Source organism: Oncorhynchus nerka, linkage group LG2 (assembly GCF_034236695.1).
Source record: "Oncorhynchus nerka isolate Pitt River linkage group LG2, Oner_Uvic_2.0, whole genome shotgun sequence".
Classification (NCBI taxonomy): domain Eukaryota; kingdom Metazoa; phylum Chordata; class Actinopteri; order Salmoniformes; family Salmonidae; genus Oncorhynchus; species Oncorhynchus nerka.
The window spans coordinates 39,824,964-39,844,260 of record NC_088397.1 but is presented as its reverse complement, the minus strand read 5'-3'; the positions used below and the strand labels follow the sequence as shown (position 1 = coordinate 39,844,260).

At 41.8% G+C, this 19,297-nt stretch overlaps 1 protein-coding gene across 1 annotated transcript in view; it reads left to right on the top strand.

Moving 5' to 3' along the window:
- Positions 1 to 796: 796 nt before the first annotated feature.
- The window catches only part of LOC115135157 (ubiquinol-cytochrome-c reductase complex assembly factor 1), a 53,017-nt gene continuing 34,516 nt past the window's right edge, over positions 797 to 19,297 (top strand). The window contains 3 exon segments of the mRNA XM_029669537.2: positions 797 to 1,006; positions 5,676 to 5,783; positions 12,560 to 12,670. Of these exon segments, the coding sequence (XP_029525397.2) occupies positions 932 to 1,006; positions 5,676 to 5,783; positions 12,560 to 12,670 (294 nt within the window). The 5' untranslated portion in view covers positions 797 to 931.

The window sequence follows — 19,297 nt, the reverse complement described above, 5'->3', positions numbered from 1 at the left end:
TATACCACAAAGGATACAGTTTCACTTTGCTCACTGAGCTCTTCTATGCAGATGATCTCTCAAAAACACTGGCCTACTTCCTTGAGCTCTGCCCATCGGCTACTTTTGGAATCTTACTTTGTGTTATGTTAATTACATGTTTTAAAATGGTTGTTGTTCAAAATATTTGCAATAAAATATTTTTGTTCATATTTTTTACCATAGATGTAATTTCCACCACACCTGGTCATTTCCACCACACCGATATTTTTGAGGTAAATTCGTATATAATTTACATTGATTGATTTGTTTTAGATAAGGAAATTATATGGTTGTTATTATAATCTCACAAAAAGTTGTGTGGAAATATCTTATTTTTCATGATAAATGTTTTCAGTTGTCACGAAGGCAAGTTTATACATTCAGGCGTCGTGTTGAGTTATTAATATTAGGAAAACCTTAAAAATCACTTAAAATAATATCCAATACAAGTTCATGTACACGTATAAGAAATGTGTTATAAATGAATTGTACGATGATGTTTAATGCCTTGACAGAAATGACATTTGTCTATGGCTGTCTGAGAAAAAAAATCAAAAATATATACATGCCTGAATGGTATGATCGCAGCCATGATCAGATATAGCTTCAATACAAATCAAAGACAATTATAATACTTGTATAATTGTGTTTCAATAAGTTTAATTTATGAAAGCCTGCAACGCCGAAGTGCCCGAAGTTGCAGTTACCCAGGTAGACCGTGAATGGCCTCACACGCCAGTACAGTAGGTGGCAGTGTATATACCTAAAAGTTGGATGCGATCAGCCAACCAAATCAAAAAGAAGAAGGAGGGCCAGTGTTACAAAACGTGAAGATTTAATTGAAAAACATTATTTTACCCGCTTCTTGGTTTCAATACGTAGGTTAAATATTGTAACTTTTGTCGGAGTCATGTATCGGCGACTATTGCAGTCCGCTGTGAGGAACATAATAAATACGTCAGCATCCAGAGTCACCTTCGGCAAGGTAATGTAAGGTTTGCTCACATGAAGGCTATAGCTAGCCAGCTAGCTTAGCTAACAGTCAAGTCGCAACATTTTCTGTATTGGTTGCCAAATAAAATAACTTCAGTGCCAACCAAATTTCTCTCCCTTGTTGGATTGGAACATGAATCATCGATCGTAGCCTTACTCTATTGAATGTTCCAAAAACAAGAAAAACATGAGCTAACGTTAGCCAATGTCAGCTAGCATTACCTCCAACCCAGGAGAACTAGGGTGTCACTAACTTATTTCAATATTCTTCCAAAATTGCACTCTCCTTGCCTTTGTGTAAAACATCGAGAGATGTACTCGATTACACACTATGACGTGGTAGGCTGCTTCATCTTTTTGCTGCAGTTGAGAACAGTCCGCAGTGACTAACTCTCTCTTATACACTTCACTAAACCAGAGGCCCAAGTCAGGGTTCTAAGATCACAACGACAGCAATACATGTTATTGGTATGCAGGTAGCTTAGCTCTCGAGAATCAAATGTGTTGGAGTCAGAAAGGCAATCAGGTAGCCAGGGACGTGACTAGAGATGTCATGGATAGGGGGGCTAAGCCTCTTTTAGGAGGGTCTGGGCATACTCCCCCAGCATTTATTTTAAAGCCCCCAAAACGTTTTCATCAAATCAAATGTATTTATATAGCCCTTCATACATCAGCTGATATCTCAAAGTGCTGTACAGAAACCCAGCCTAAAACCCCAAACAGCAAGCAATGTATTTTTAGAGTAACAACAGGTGTAAAATCGATCAAAATAAGGTTATTTTTGGTTAAGGTTGGCTAAAAGTATACCTGTCTCATAGTTTGTGTTAGACACTGATGTATAATTACTTTAATTGGATAGAATTTAAGTCTACTCTGTCCCATCCATCCAACACCAACAAAAGGTCCAAAAATGCATGTACTATCTAAAATACTTTTGGGATGTTATTTTGAGAGAGAGGGAGAAATGTGAAGACATGCAGGTCATATTATACCATTAGAAAAAATATTTATTTAAATTTGTTGCTCAAAATTAACCCAGTAATTCAGACACATGGAACATCTTAAACAGTATCATCCACAATGGGGCAAAACTAAATTAAACCAATGAGCTAAATATGATTTTAAAAACTGAAAAATAATTAGGAATAAAATCTGATAAAGTAAGATCCCAAAGAAATATTACAACCTATATTACAGAACTTCTCCTGCTTCCCTCTCTTTTGATGCTTATTTTGTGGTTGGATGCATCAAAGTGTACCTCTTATTTTTAAAGGTGGCGGTCAACAACACTATTGTGGCTTAGTGGCCAAAAGCACTTCACCCTCAATGGACATGGCTGCAAAACTTGCAAGCCTTTTCTAGCCCATTGTCTTACGCAACCAGGAGTGCATCCGGCGCAGTGCACTAAAGGACCTTTCACAGGAGCAGCTGCTCACAGGAATTGTGAGGGCAACCTGAATGATTTCCTTCAGAGAAGGAAACATATCATCATCCAGGAGGTTATGCACAGCAAGCATATCTTTGGGAGGACATCCAGCCTTTCTTTTCCGGGCAAGGACGTTTCTGGCCACCAACATCTCTTCTGTTTTAACAGAAGTGCTTGGCAAACTCAGTTAAGCATGATGTACCAAGGACGTTTTTTGAGCTGGGCAGCATGCCTGTATGCCTTTTGAGTAGACCTGCATCTACAGTCGAAAATTACTGGTCAAGCTCACAAACTATCCTGTCCAAGCAGGGGAGCAACAACTCTGTTTTCATTGTTTGGGAACATGACAATTCTGTGCCTAAACCCAAGGAGGTCTCCACCACAAAATCTCCCATTTTCCTTTGTTTGCGCTTTCTTGCTGCATCTGCCTCTCTAATGTTGTGAATTTCACAGAGTGCTTTGGTTCTATCATGAAGTTCTTTGGCGAAGGCAAACGCACAGATACATATCAGTGTGTCACATACAAGCTTGTTTGCTGAAACAAGCTTCTGCCAGGTCTACCGTCTCTTTCTGGAGGAACTTGTGTCGTCCCTCAGTTACAGAAAGAAGGGACTGAAACATCAATAGCAAATACACGGTGGAGAAATTATGAAGCTTTGCTCTCAGACCAACAGCCATGGGGGATCCAATAGTAGATAGACAATCAATAATGTCATGCCCAGCAAGTGTTTGAGAGCTGTACAAGTTCAGCTGATGCTATTCCAAGTTTGAACTGAGCTTCTTTGAGCTTGTGGTGGTTAACTAGGGATGTACTGAAAAATGAATTCACATTCTCCAAGAAACTGAAAAACTCAGCAGCCTCTGAAATCGCCCTGCAAGTATGACACAACACCAAATGATGCTCATGAGCATAGCAATGTACATAAATTGCCTCTGGAGGCAGCACTTTGAAATGTGCTTGCACACCTCCTTTGGACCCACTCATGACAGCTGCACCATCATAGATTTGTGCAATGCACTTTAGGCCTGCTACCCCTCATTTGTTGTAGCTGTCGCAACTAATTTGCTATCGATTGGGCATCAACTGACTTGATTTCTGCTTGTGCTAGTAAACGCTCCTTAACTGTCCCCTCTGTTACATACCTAACACACAGAGCCAAATGTTGGCCCACATCCCTGGCCTCATCTGCCATAATGGCATACATTCCAGATTTTGACATCTCAGAGACCATGGTGTCATAATCTCTTGAGCACAGGATTCGATCATGTCATTCTGTAGAGAGACGTTGCATTTGATGGAGAATTGTACCTTTGCAGGAAAGGGTCAAACTCCTTCATAAGCTCCATATATTCAAGAAATGTCCCTCTTTGTGCTTTCACTAGATTCATCATTGGCACGGAAAGAGAGTCCCTGTCTTCCTAACATTGAGGTGATTGCCACAATTATCCTCAGATACTCCCTTCTCTCTGCAATATCACTAGCATGGGCAGATATTAAAATCTGAGTAATGTTCCCATGACTGATAGTTGCCTGGTAGCTTTGCCATGCCACAACACTGTCTCTGTGCCATTTAATGTTTACCGAATATAAACAAAGCTTTTAAAAAAAATAATTTGTAGCCATTACTGACAAAATAATAAAATGTAATGTTTTTGCCAAGAACTCTACATGGAAAGCAGAAAGCTGCGTTTTTGTGGACTGAGTACTCTACCCAATTGTATTTCTCAAACCAGCAGTGCTGAAATGCCCTTTTCTCTGTACCAAAACATTAGTGTGGGTAGCTAATTCAGCTAATAGTGTGGGTAGCTAACTTGTCTGGGCCCAGTGTCTTTGGCACCTAAATTGCTCTAATTTTTGGAAGGAGTTACTGCAGCGGCTTGATTACTTTCTTTCTCTGGATCTGTTTGTTGTCCCTGCCTCTCTGGATCTGTTTGTTGTCCCTGCCTCTCTGGATCTGTTTGTTGTCCCTGCCTCTCTGGATCTGTTTGTTGTCCCTGCCTCTCTGGATCTGTTTGTTGTCCCTGCCTCTCTGGATCTGTTTGTTGTCCCTGCCTCTCTGGATCTGTTTGTTGTCCCTGCCTCGCTGGATCTGTTCGCTCTCTCTCACTTATACAGCTCGCATGTTGATCTCTGCCTTGCATAGAAGCCTCTCTTTCTGCATGACCCTTTAAGATATCATGAACATCATTTATTTATGCCTAACAAAAGTAAGACATGCTGTACAAATTTAACTGAAAGCTTAAACATCTACTTGCTTTTAAAAAAAAATCACAAACCTTCATCAGACATGCTCCCTCAGCCCTGTCAGCCTCCAGCTTCTTTCTCTCATTCTTGTCTGCTGTGTTTTGACATGTATTGTTATTAAACTCATATTTACAATAACTGAAGGCTTAATAGTTGATTAATCAGTTTAAGTTTTAATTTGCTTGTTTGAACTGGTAAAATCTTAATTTCTCACCGGATTGGCCTTCGGCAGAGCTGGTGGCACTGCCTCGAAGAATTTCCGTATACCCATCTAACGTTAGTCGTTAGCTAGCCTACAGTTGAGAAATTGAGAATAATACAATCACATTGTGATCAACACTATGCCACCTTTTCTACACATGACCTACTTATAATTAGGTGGCGATGATACCTAGTTATGTCGAATTTAAAAGATACCGTTAACTAGCTCGCAGCGTTTGTTACACTGTTAATTTACAGCCAGCCTCACATTAAAACGTATTCGTTAACAAAGCTTTGATTATGACCAAAGTCTATAGTAGTGAATGCTCTCTGTTCTAACTTACCACAAATTCACATCGTATCCTATCTGCATGAATCCGTCCTGTCAGAGCCTATTCCTGTCAGTTTACTGTTAGCTAGCAGTCTCAAGCTACAGCAGTAGCTAACGTTAACCAAAATGTTATATACAAGTAGACCTAACAGTCACTAGCGCATGCAGCAGCCTTCCCTGAAGCACCCCTAAAATAGGCCTAGCGACGTCTCTGCAGGTAGCTATGATAGTTCAGCAAAACTTAAAAGCTTTATGAGAACATTTAGCCTACCATGGACACATGCACATATTTTTTCTCTTTATAAAATGTATATAATCAGACTTTACTAGTGCTACTACTAATTGTCTAATTGTGTGGTACATCAACTCCCAAATATGTTGGTAAGTAGGCCTAACTGCATCTGACAGTACTTTTATTGGATTTTACCTAATGCCATATTTTTCTGTCATTCTTTTAGGCATTAGAGCAAGAGGCCTGTCTTGGAAGAGCTTTAATTGCTTGCCGGTTGTTAGCCTCAACCTCTCCGTCCCAGACACAATGCCGGACCCTTCACAGCACTTCACAGGTATGTGCTAACCACCATGACTCGCATCAAGGCTGGAACAACAGCAAATGTGCCTTCGCTGATGGTATTTTCAGTCTAGCCTAAGCCTAATTTAGCCCAATATTGAACTAAAGGAGCCTAATATTAATGTAAGGTCCTTGGACTAAGGAGTAACATGTTCTGTTTAAAAGACTAATTGGCTCCGGGAGGCAAAACGGCCAAATACTCCATAAAAACGTGAATCGATTCTGAATTACGTTACTGTTCTAGAAACATAAATCCCTCCACTTGCATTGGGCGGTAGTTTAATAAAGGTAAAATTAAAATAAAATATCACAATCAATTATTTCGCAAAGTCCACACTACCTGTACACTGTTTTAACCAGGGATTGGAACTGGTTCAGGGAACCGAACTAATAAATACATTTTTGAAAGAATAGAAATGGAACTAAGAACAAAAGTGATCCATACTAAAACAATGTTATTTTAAAAGCATGGGATCCGTTAATGTTATTTTTACGTTCCATGCGTTTTTTTTTTTTTTTAACTAGGCAAGTCAGTTAACCTCTTGCTTCTACTCGGGACGCTTGCGTCCCAACTAGAGCTCTGGAAATGCAAATGCGCTACGCTAAATGCTAATAGTATTAGTTAATACTCAAAAGTTCATTAAAATACACATGCAGGGTATCGAATTAAAGCTACACTCGTTGTGAATCCAGGCAACAAGTCAGATTTTTAAAATGCTTTTCGGCGAAAGCATGAGAAGCTATTATCTGATAGCATGTAACACCCCAAAAGACCCGCAGGGGACGTAAACAAAATAATTAGCATTTCGGCGTTACACAAACCGCACAATAAAATAGAAAACATTCATTACCTTTCACCATCTTCTTTGTTGGCACTCCTAGATGTCCCATAAACACTATTTGGGTCTTTATTTCGATTAAATCGGTCCATATAAAGCCTAGATATCGTTATATGTAGACTGTGTGATAAACGAAAAAAACATCGTTTCAAAACGTAACGTCATTTTTTAAATTCAAAAAGTCGACGATAAACTTTCACAAAACACTTCGAAATACGTTTGTAATGCAACTTTAGGTATTAGTAAACGTTAATAAGCGATAAAATTCATCAGGAGGCGATGTAAAGATCATTAGCTGTCCGTCTGGAAAAATGTCCGGCTAGAAACTCAACGAAAATATCCGGTCCTAGACCTGAGGAGATACGGTGCCCTGCATGTGTTTGACCAAGAAAAAAACTCGAAGGGAAATGACAAGACTCTAGACACCGTGTGGAAGCTGTAGGTACTGCAACCTCAGTCAATTAATTGTGGTTCACCTTTATCAATGGGTTCAAGTAGCGCATGGATATATTTTCCCATTTTCAGTGATCAGTTTTTCCTGTGCTTTTCGATGTAAATGCCGTTCTGGTAAAGCCACAGCAGTGATTTAACCAGTTTTATAAACGTCTGAGTGTTTTCTATCCACACAGACTAAGCAAATGCATATACTATATTCCTGGCATGAGTAGCAGGGCGCTGAAATGTTGCGCGATTTTTAACAGAATGTTCAAAAAAGTAGAGGGTCGACTTAAGAGGTTAAGAACAAATTCTTATTGACAATGACTGCCTAGGAACAGTGGGTTAACTGCCTTGTTCGGGCAGAAAGACAGATTTTTACTTTGTCAGCTCGGGGATTCGATCAAATCAAAATCAAATGTATTTATATAGCCCTTCGTACATCAGCTGATATGTCAAAGTGCTGTGCAGAAACCCAGCCTAAAACCCCAAACAGCAAGCAATGCAGGTGTAGAAGCACGGTGGCTTAAAAAAACTCCAGAGAAAGGCCAAAACCTAGGAAGAAACCTAGAGGAACCAGGCTATGAGGGATGGCCAGTCCTCTTCTGGCTGTGCCGGGTGGAGATTATAACAGAACATGGCCAAGATGTTCAAATGTTCATAAATGACCAGCGTGGTCAGATAATAATAATCACAGTAGTTGTCAAGGGTGCAGCAAGTCAGCACCTCAAGAGTAAATGTCAGTTGGCTTTTCATAGCCGATCATTAAGAGTATCTCTACCACTCCTGCTGTCTCTAGAGAGTTGAAAACAGCAGGTCTGGGACAGGTAGCACGTCAGGATTCCATAGCCGCAGGCAGAACAGTTGAAACTGGAGCAGCAGCATAGCCAGGTGGACTGGGGACAGCAAGGAGTCATCATGCCAGGTAGTCCTGAGGCATGGTCCTAGGGCTCAGGTCCTCCGAAAGAGAGAATTACAGAGAGCATACTTAAATTAGCAACAGACACCAGATAAGACAGGAGAAGTACTCCAGATATTCCAAACTGACCCTAGCCCCCCCGACACAAACTACTGCAGCATAAATACTGGAGGCTGAGACAGGAGGGGTCAGAGGGATATCTTCAACCACCAACTTACCATCCTGAGACAAGGCCGAGTATAGACCACAAAGATCTCCGCAACGGCACAACCGAAGGGGGGGGGCGCCAATCTAGACAGGAAGATCACATCAGTGACTCAACCCACTAAAGTGACGCACCCCTCCTAGGGACGGCATGAAAGAGCACCAGTAAGCAAGTGACTCAGCCCCTGTAATAGGGTTAGAGGCAGAGAATCCCAGTGGAAAGAGGGGAACCGGCCAGGCAGAGACGGCAAGGGCGGTTCGTTGCTCCAGAGCCTTTCCGTTCACCTTCACACTCCTGGGCCAGACTACACTCAATCATATGACCCACTGAAGAGATGAGTCTTCAGTAAAGACTTAAAGGTTGAGACCGAGTCTGCGTCTCTCACATGGGTTGGCAGACCATTCCATAAAAATAGAGCTCTGTAGGAGAAAGCCCTGCCTCCAGCTGTTGGCTTAGAAATTCTAGGGACAATTAGGAGGCCTGCGTCTTGTGACCGTAGCGTACGTGTAGGTATGTACGGCAGGACCAAATCAGAGCGAGCCTTTTGGTTACTAGTATAACGCTCTAACCACTAGGCTACCTGCAGCCCCAGTTTCTCTGCCCATTCACTGAAATACCTTAGATCTCTATCAGAAATATCCAGTTGATTAACTATTAATCCATGTTAGCTGGTTAGCCTAACTTACCTATCTATCTAAACTTTGTCGTTCATCATGGCCGGATTGTGTCCAGGGGCCTCGACCCCAAGTGGACCCCATTTGATTTTGTTGAGTCACTCTGGTATCATATGACCACACAAGACATGGCAAAATGTGTAGAATCTCAGGAAATTAGCTTTAAAATGGCACAATGTTCTCTCTGCCAACGAGGGGTGAGGTTTGAGATGTGGGGGTTTGTTACTACACCGATAAATTACAATATCCATCCAGCCACCTAGGAAATTTGTTGTGACCGGACCTTCTCAAATAGTAGAGTTCACAAAAAAATACAGTTTTATATCTTTGTTTGAAGCCTGAAATGTGGCAAAAGGTCGCAAAGTTCAAGGGGGCCAAATACTTTCGCAAGGCACTGTATCTATTTGATGATAAGTCATTCGTGGCAGTTGGGTTTCTCCTCTGAAGCAAATGGAAAAATGCACGCAGCTGGAGATTACGCAATAATTGCAACGGAGGACACCAAGCGAGCACCTGGTAAATGTAGTCTCTTATGGTCAATCTTCCAATGATATGCCTACAAATACGTCACAATGCTGCAGACACCTTGGGGAAACGACAGAAAGTGTAGGCTCATTCCTTGCGCATTCACAGCCATATAAGGAGACATTGGAACACAGGGCCTTCAAAATCTGGGGCATTTCCTGTTTGAAATTTCATCTTGGTTTCGACTGTAACATCAGTTCTGTGGCACTCACAGATCATATCTTTGCAGTTTTGGAAACGTCAGTGTTATCTTTCCAAAGCTGTCAATTATATGCATAGTCGAGCATCTTTTCGTGACAAAATATCGTTTTTTTTATCCAAAAATTAAAAGAGCCCCCCCCTATATCGAAGAAGTTAAGAACAAATTCTTATTATCAATGACGGCCTAGGAACAGTGGGTTAACTGCCTGTTCAGGGGCAGGACGACAGATTTGTACCTTTTCATCTCGGGTATTTGAACTTGCAACCTTTCGGTTACTAGTCAACTCTCTAACCACTAGGCTACTCTGCCGCTCCAGCAATAAAGCGCCTATGCAAAGCCCTCTCTGCCACTCAGACTTATTCTAGTGTCTGGCTGTAAGCTGAGATCTTTGCCATAGTGTGTATGTGTTTAGTCTTCCTGCCCCTCCTCACTCTGAAGCATAGGCTACTGTACTGACATTACAAGTGTGATTCAGAAGATATAAAAAAAAATATTAGCTAGAGAAGAATGTATGAACTTTTTCAATGCTAAACTCAGCAAAAAATGAAACGTCCCCTTTTCAGGACCCTGTCTTTCAAAGATAATTAGTAAAAATCCAAATATCTTAATTGTAAAGGGTTAACTTCTTATGGTACTTGGCCAAAAACCAGGGAAAATGCAGCGCGGCAAATTCAAATAAATTGATGTAAAAATCAAACTTTCATTACATCACACATGTAAGATACTCCATTAGTTACACTCGTTGTGAATCGAGCCAACATGTCAGATTTTAAAAAGGCTTTTCGACGAAAGCATAAGAAGCTATTATCTGATGATAGAACAACAGTAAACAGAGGGTAGCATATTTCAACCCTGCAGGCGCTACACAAAACGCAGAAATAAAATATAAAACATGCCTTACCTTTTGACAAGCTTCTTTTCTTGGCACTCCAATATGTCCCATAAACATCACAATTGGTCCTTTTGTTCGATTAATTCCGTCCATATATATCCAAAATGTCAATTTATTTGGCACGTTTGATCCAGAAAAAACAGCTTCCAAAATGCGCAACAAAATATTTCAAAAGTTGCCTATAAACTTTGCCAAAATATTTCAAACTACTCTTGTAATACAACTTTAGGTATTTTTTAAACGTTAATAATTGATCAAATTGAAGACTGGTCTATCGGTGTTCAATACAGGAAGACAACAAACCAAGCTACTTTCCAAGTCTTGCGCAACTCTCAACAGTGTTACGCAGTTCCTAGTTGGCCCTACTTCTTCATTGCACAAATTAATAACCTCAACCAAATTTCAAAGACTGGTGACATCCAGTGGAAGCGGTAGGAACTGATAACAAGTTCTTAAGAAATATTGTTTTCCAATGAGAAATCAGTGAACAGACAGACTTTAAAAAAAAAAAGAATTCTGAATGGTTAGTCCTCAGGGTTTTTGCCTGCTTTTTGCCTGCTACATACTCCCAAGACATACTCCCAGACATGATTCAAACCGTTTTAGAAACTTCAGTGTTTTCTATCCAAATCTACTAATAATATGTATATCTTATATTCTTGGCATGAGTAGCAGGAAGTTGAAATTGGGCACGCTATTTATCCAAAAGTGAAAATGCTGCCCCCTATACCTTAAGAAGTTAAACACTTTCCCATGCTTGTTCAATGAACCATAAACAATTAATGAACATGCACCTGTGGAACGGTCATTAAGACACTAACAGCTTGCAGACGGTAGGCAATTAAGGTCACAGTTATGAAAACTTAGGACACTATAAAGAGTCCTTTCTACTGACTCTGAAAAACACCAAAAGAAAGATGCCCAGGGTCCCTGCTCATCTGCCTGAATGTACCTTAGGCATGCTGCAAGGAGGCATGAGGACTGCCGATGTGGCCAGGGCAATAAATTGCAATGTCTATACTGTGAGATGCTTAAGATGGCACTACAAGGAGACAGGACGACAGCTGATCGTCCTCGCAGTGACATACCATGTATAACAACACCTGCACAGGATCGGTACATCCTAACATCACACCTGCGGGACAAATGCAGGATTCCAACAACTGCCCGAGTTACACCAGGAAAGCACAATCCCTCCATCAGTGCTCAGACTGTCTGCAGTAGGCTGCGACAGGCTGGCTTGTAGGCCTGTTGTAAAGGCAGGTCCTCACCAGACATCACTGGCAACAACTTTGCCAATGGGCACAAACCCACCGTTGCTGGACAAGACAGGACTGGCAAACGAGTCGCGGTTTTGTCTCACCAGGGGTGATGGTCGGATTTGAGTTTATCGTCGAAGGAATGCGCGTTACACCGGGGCCTGTACTCTGGAGCGGGATCGATTTTGGAGGTGGAGGGTCCGTCATGGTCTGGGGTGGTGTCACATCATCGGACTGATCTTGTCATTGCAGGCAATCTCAATGCTGTGCATTACAGGGAATACATCCTCCTCCCTCATGTGGTACCCTTCCTGCAGGCTCATCCTGACATGACCCTCCAGCATGACAATGCCACCAGCCATACTGCTCATTCTGTGTGTGATTTCCTACACAACAGGAATGTAAGTGTTCTGCCATGGCCAGCAACGAGCCCGGATCTCAATCCCATGACAGTGAGGACTTTATTTTTTTGCTGAGTTCATTAGCAGGTTGGAAAAAGTAGCCTAGCACTGGTTAGCTGTTAATGCTTAGCCTATATGCTAAAATAACAAGCCATTATTGTTGCATGTTTGAATTTTTAAATGTGTTTCTGAGAAATATTTAATCAGATGCGTTTTGAATTTACAGGTTGCGGGTCCCTTACTGTATCACATCAAGACGGGCATTTGCCGGATCAGTTCTTTTGAAATTGTGGACAGTTGTGGTTTTGAAAACCGCTTATCCGCACATCACTAGTCAGTGTCTGTAGTTGGCTTACTGGGCTACCTTTTCAAGCTGATATCATGCGTCAAGGCTCTTCCCTCTTGTCCCTCCATTCCCAGCTCTTTAATGTGAAAGAAACCCCACAGACGGCCATGGAAGAGGAGGTGGGGGCCTTCACCAAGCTCATCGAGGCCATGGGCTTCACAGGGCCTCTCAAATACAACAAATGGGTAAGTGCCTCTAGTGTTCACCAAACCATTCAAATGTCCATCCACTGCAGTTCTTCATACAGCATTACTGTAGGTCTCTCACAAGTAACCTCTGATTTATCACCTCACACTTTAATCTATATGTAGGATGTCATGTTCAATAATGTATTGAGGTTCAGTCGTGAATCACAGATTCGAGGTCGACCGATTATGATTTTTTTTAATTATTGGAGGACCAAAAAAGCCGATACCGATTAATCGGGCTATATACATACATATGTATGTATAATGTTTTTTATTTTTTTACCTTTTATTTAACCTAGGCAAGTCGGTTAAGAACAAATTCTTATTTTCAATGACGGCCTAGGAACAGAGGCAGGCAACAGGGGCAGAACGACAGATTTGTACCTTGTACCTTGTCAGCTCGGGGGGTTTGAACTTGCAACCTTCCGGTTACTACTCCAACGCTCTAACCACTAGGCTACCCTGCCGCCCCAGGGTAGCCTAATATATATATATATATATATATGTATGTGTGTGTAATAATGACAATTACAACAATACTGAATGAACACTTGTTTTAACTTAATATAATACATCAATAAAATCAATTTAGACTCAAGTAAATAATGACACATGTTCAATTTGGTTTAAATAATGCAAAAACAAAGTGTTGGAGAAGAAAGTAAAACAATATGTGCTATGTAAGAAAGCTAACATTTCAGTTCCTGGCTCAGAACATGAGAACATATGAAAGCTGGTGGTTCCTTTTATCATGAGTCTTCAATATTCCCAGGTAAGAAGTTTTAGGTTGTAGTTATTCTAGGACTATTTCCCTGTATACCATTTGTATTTAATTAACCTTTGACTATTGGATGTTCTTATAGGCACTTCAGTATTGCCAGTGTAACAGTATAGCTTCTGTCCCTCTAGTTAGAGTTCGCTAACTAGCTAGCCATTTCACTTCGGTTACACCAGCCTCATCTCGGGAGTTGATAGGCTTGAAGTCATAAACAGCGCAATGCTTGACGCACAACGAAGCGCTGCTGGCGCTTGAATGAATGTTTACGTGCCTGCTTCTGCCTACCACCGCTCAGTCAGATACTTGTATGCTCAGTCAGATTATATGCAACGCAGGACACGCTAGATAATATCTAGTAATATCATCAACCATGTGTAGTTAACTAGTGATTATGATTGATTCTTTTTTATAAGAAGTTTAATGCTAGCTAGCAACTTACTTTGGCTTACTGCATTCGCGTAACAGGCAGTCAGTCTCCTTATGGAGTGCAACGAGAGAGCCAGGTCGTTATTGCGTTGGACTAGTTAACTGTACGGTTGCAAGATTGGATCCCCCGAGCTGACAAGGTGAAAATCTGTTGTTCTGCCCCTGAACAAGGCACTAGGCAGTCATTGAAAATAAGAATGTGTTCTTAACTGACTTGCCTAGTTAAATAAAGGTATATAAAAAATATTTAAAAATCGGCAAATCGGCGCCCAAAAATACCGATTTCCGATTGTTATGAAAACTTGAAATCGACCTTAATTAATCGGTCATTCCGATTAATCGGCCGAACCTCTAGGACAGATGCAACTCTCTTGTTGTTTTAGACCTATCGTTAATTTAGTTCTGATTTAAAAACAGTGATGTTTCACAAATGCCTGTGTCACATTGAATGCACACATTCCCATCTCTAAAGACAGGACTGGCACTTAAAAAATGTCCATCCTGGTTACAGGTGCATATGAGGCTTATGAACCCCAGCAGGGGAGCATTAACCCGGTGACGAGCCAAGTACCTCCATGGGTTAGGGGTGACAATGTATTCTAAAACCACCCTCTCATGGGTTGGGCCCAGACCTGGGTTCAAATAGCCTACCATTTGAAATCATTATAAGTACTTTAGCGTGGGGATCACGTGACCCTTGAACGAGATGGCCGCATGAACTAAGAGCTCCGCACAAGTAGTTTCCAATTCCTAATCTTACCTCCACTCCAAGTTCAAACTCATTTAGCTTAAGTAAGAAAAAGTCATGGCGGCTACAAAAGGCGACACTAGAGGTGACATTTTTACCCGGACTCGAGTATTCGCAACGGAAAAAGCCTCCAAGAAGAAGCTAGCTTCAGAAAAAACTAGCGCCATTAGCCAGGAGCTCCCCCACGAGGCACAACGAATGCCAACCTCGCACTCTGTCGAAGACATCCTTTCTGAGTTGAGATCCCAACGTACAGAACTAAACACTAAATTAGATGCCATTAACTCTCAGCTCAGTGCGATAGGGGGCAAGGTGACAATCCTGGAAAAAACGCTTTGCCTGACATCAACAACAAGAACCATAAACGCGGGGCGCCTGGACGAGGCAGAGGAGCGAATCCTATCCATGGAAAACTTATTGACAGATGCCATGGAAACAATAGCATATGCTAAAAAGAAAATCGAGCATCTGGAAGAGAAAACAGAGGACCTGGAAAACAGGGTGCGAAGGAATAATTGTGTTCTATTCAATCTGGGCGAAGAAGAAGAGGGAAACATGCCACTGATCCGCTACCTGCAAGACAAACTTCCCGAGTGGCTCCACATGTCCACCGACAGGCCCATAGAACTCGAGAGAGCTCACCGAGCACTGAGGCCCCCACCAGCAGCCAGACAACCACCGCGCCCAATCACCATACGTTTCCTGAGATTCACCGACAAGGAACGAGTCCTACAGGCGGCGAAAAACAACACCATCACAGTGGGAAACGCCAAACTCTCTTTACACCAGGACCTGTCAGCTGGAATACACCGACAGCGCCGAGAATTTGACGAAGTGAAGAAATACTCCATTGACCGAGGCATCTTCAGGGGATTCAAATACCCAAACGAGCTCAGGATTCTTCACCAAGGAGCCTTGCGACACTTCAAAACTCCCGAAGAGGCAAAACGTTTTTTGAAAGACAATCCTGGCCAATGAGAAACAGACCAATGACTAAACGCGATTAATGCCATTAATAAAGGAGGTAAGACGACATATAGCCGATATCCAGAGACCCACCCCCTAAATGTCATTATAGCCGTCCAATTTATATTTATTTTCCTTTAACTGAGAGGGATGGGCTGTATAGCCTAACCTAGGCCTACTAATGTTTCAGCCTACTTTTATTTCCCTGTTTTTTTTTTTGTTGTTGCTTTTATTACTTGGGGTTCCCTATGTCCCTTGGGGGAGGTATATGTAGGCTGGGCTATTGATTTTATTTTTCTCCCCTCTTTTACTGTGGTCTGGACGAGGGCAACTGTGTTATTTACTCAATGCGGGGTGGAGAGGATGAGGCATTTCTTTGGTGGGGAGAGAGCAACGCACAACGTCTCCAACTGTTCCCGGTTTTTGTTTTATTCGGAACACAGAATTGAGACTGAGCGGGGGGGTAATAGATCCAACGGGATGTGTCGAGTTGTTTGGGAACTCGGCTGGGGTGTTCAGAGATTATTTTATGTACACCATTTATTTTCCTTTTATGTGAACGCAGCTGTAATTACTATCCACTTTTACCCAGCGATGACTTGCACTAAAGTTTGATTACTGCTCGATGACGATGACTAGTACCTTAAATCTATTGACATGGAACTGCCATGGTCTAGGGCATGCAATAAAATGAAAAAAGATACTATGTGCTCTAAAGAAGGAAAAAACAGACATTGCGCTATTACAAGAGACACACCTCTGTGATGCTGAACATGCCAAACTCCGCAGAGCTTGGGTGGGACAGGTGTATTTCTCGTCTTTCAAATCAAACCGTAGAGGCACAGCCATACTTATCCATAAAAATTTTCCATTCATAATTGACAAAAACATATCTGATCCGGAGGGGAGATAACTGGGTCACTATATGGTCAACCAATTACTATATTAAACATATACGCCCCTAACACAGATACTCCTGCCTTCATGTCAAAAATTATAACCCTGTTCAATGAGCATGTTCAATGAGCATTGTGTCTCCTTTGGTGTGGTGGCCGGAGATTTTAATTGTACCCTTAACCCAACCCTAGACAAATCATCTCAAGTCCCCACCACAAATCCTAGATCTGCAAAGATGTTGAACTCTCTTACTAAAGAGATGGGACTGATAGATATCTGGAGAGAGACTAATAGCTCATCTATGGACTATACATACTACTCTAATGTCCATAACACCTACTCCCGTATAGATTACATTTTTATCCCAAAGAGTTTCATAAATTCAGCCACTTGTACAATCGGACCCATAGCACTTTCAGACCACGCCTTTGTCCACCTCCGCTTTGACCTCTGCAAAAACATCCCGAGGTCAAAGAGCTGGAAATTCAACACCTCCATGCTATCAAATGACGTGTTCCATACATTGGTAACTACATGGATAGACAACTACACACAAGACAATAAAGATTCTCCTGTTTCTCCGGCCACAATGTGGGACGCTGCTAAAGCCACCCTAAGAGGTCATCTAATTGCATATGCTTTGTCTAAGAAAAAAGCAATGGAAGCACACAGGCTAGACCTTGAGAGGGAGCTGGAATGCTGTGAAAAAATACATAAACAATCCCTAGACAGCACCTCCTGGAGTCATCTTAAAGCAGCCAAAGCCAAACTGAATTTGGACTACACTCGGGAGATAAAAAAAAAAAGAAGTTTTCTTTACTAAACAGAAATACCATGAGTATAGCAATAGGCCCAGTAGATTGCTTGCTTACCAATTTAAAAAAGGAGCAGTCAGAGCGTACAATCATGGCTATCCGAACAGCAGAGGACGAGGTCACATATGACCCAAAAAATATGAATTTAACTTTTCATGATTTTTACTGCAAACTATATACCTCTGAGAGAAAACACACGGAGGCAGAACTCCACTCTTTCCTAGAGGGAATCTCGCTACCTAAACTATCAGAGACCGACCAAGAAGATCTCAACTCCCCCTTCACTCCTGAGGAGATCCTGGAGGCAATTACCTCCATGCCACCTAATAAGTCCCCAGGCCCAGATGGATTCCCCAGAGTTCTACAAAGCTTTTTGGCCCCAGCTCAGCCCTATCTTCATGCCAATGCTGGAGGATTTTTGCAAAAACGGAGTTCTCCCAGACTCAATGCACACAGCTCGCATTACAGTGTTGCTAAAAAAGGACAAGGACCCCCTATCCTGCTCGTCCTTCCAGCCCATAAGCTTGTTGGATTTCGACTATAAAATAATTACCAAATTGCTCGCCAAAAGACTAAACACTCTTCTTCCCAAAATAATAAAAGCGGACCAAACTGGATTTATTAGAGACGGATACTCTTCTGATAACATTCGCCGTCTTTTTGATATTATTGATCAAGTAAACGCACAGAAGACCCCTGTCCTGCTGGCTTCACTGGATGCTGAGAAGGCGTTTGACAGGATGGAGTGGAGCTTTCTGTTTTCAGTCTTAGAAAAGTTCAATATGGGCCCAAATGTTATTAAATCAAATCACTATACTCTCATCCAAATGCCATGGTGACTACTAATGGACTGAACTCTGACAGATTCCCTCTGGAACGGGGCACAAGACACCGCTGCTCTACTTGTTGGGGGCAGAGCTGATAAGGAGCAATCCAAGTATTATGGGTGTTTCTGCAGGTGGCCTGCAGCACAAGATTTCGCTTTACGCGGATGATGTCTTGCTCTACATACCCAACCCTGAGAAATCCCTCCCTCTCATTTTAGACACAATTACTCAGTATGGCAAGTTTTCAGGTTATAAGATAAATTTGAACAAATCCACTGTCTGCCCTCTCAATATTACACTCACCAGCTCTATGAAGACACTTTGTCCTTTCCAATGGAAAACACAGGGGTTTCAATACCTCGGGATCTTCATAACACCAGATCTGAATAGCCTTTTTAAGGAAAACTATCTTCCACTCCTGGATCAAATCAAGAACGATCTCCAAACCTGGATCTCCCTCCCAATTAGCTTAGTAGGAAGAATCAATGTAATCCGTATGAACGTCCTCCCTAGACTGAACTACTTATTTCAGATGCTCCCATGCTATCTCCCAGTTTCCTTCTTCAAAACAACTAACCAAAGCATCACCAAATGTATATGGGGCAATAAAAAACCTAGGATCAAGTTTTCCACTCTATCGAAACCTGAATCTAAGGGTGGTCTTGCCCTTCCCTCCCTTCAATTGTACTACTGGTCTGCCCAAATCCGCAACATGCTAACATGGATCACAAACAGACAAGAGTCCACGTGGATTCAGATAGAAGCCCAATCCTGTGGTTCATTGCCCTTAAGCTCAATTATATTCATTAATAACTTTAGTGAAGTGGGCAACATAGCCAAAACCTTTGTGATTTACAGCACCCTACTAGCGTGGAGGGACTGTAAGAAATACCTGGGCATTTCTTCCCAAATATGTTCTCACTCGCCTATAGTAGGCAACCCAGACTTGCCAAAAGCCCTGAGGGATGCCAACTTTAATCTTTGGCATACTCTAGGAATCAGGACCTTTTCAGACCTATTTCATCAGAAAACCACTACACTGAAATCCTTTCAAGAGCTCTGCAGTGAATTCGATGTGCCAAGATCCCATTTTTTTTTTTTAAATATCTTCAAATTAGACATGTAATTTCCTCATTTACCTCCAAGAGGAGGTTTAGAACTCAGTTG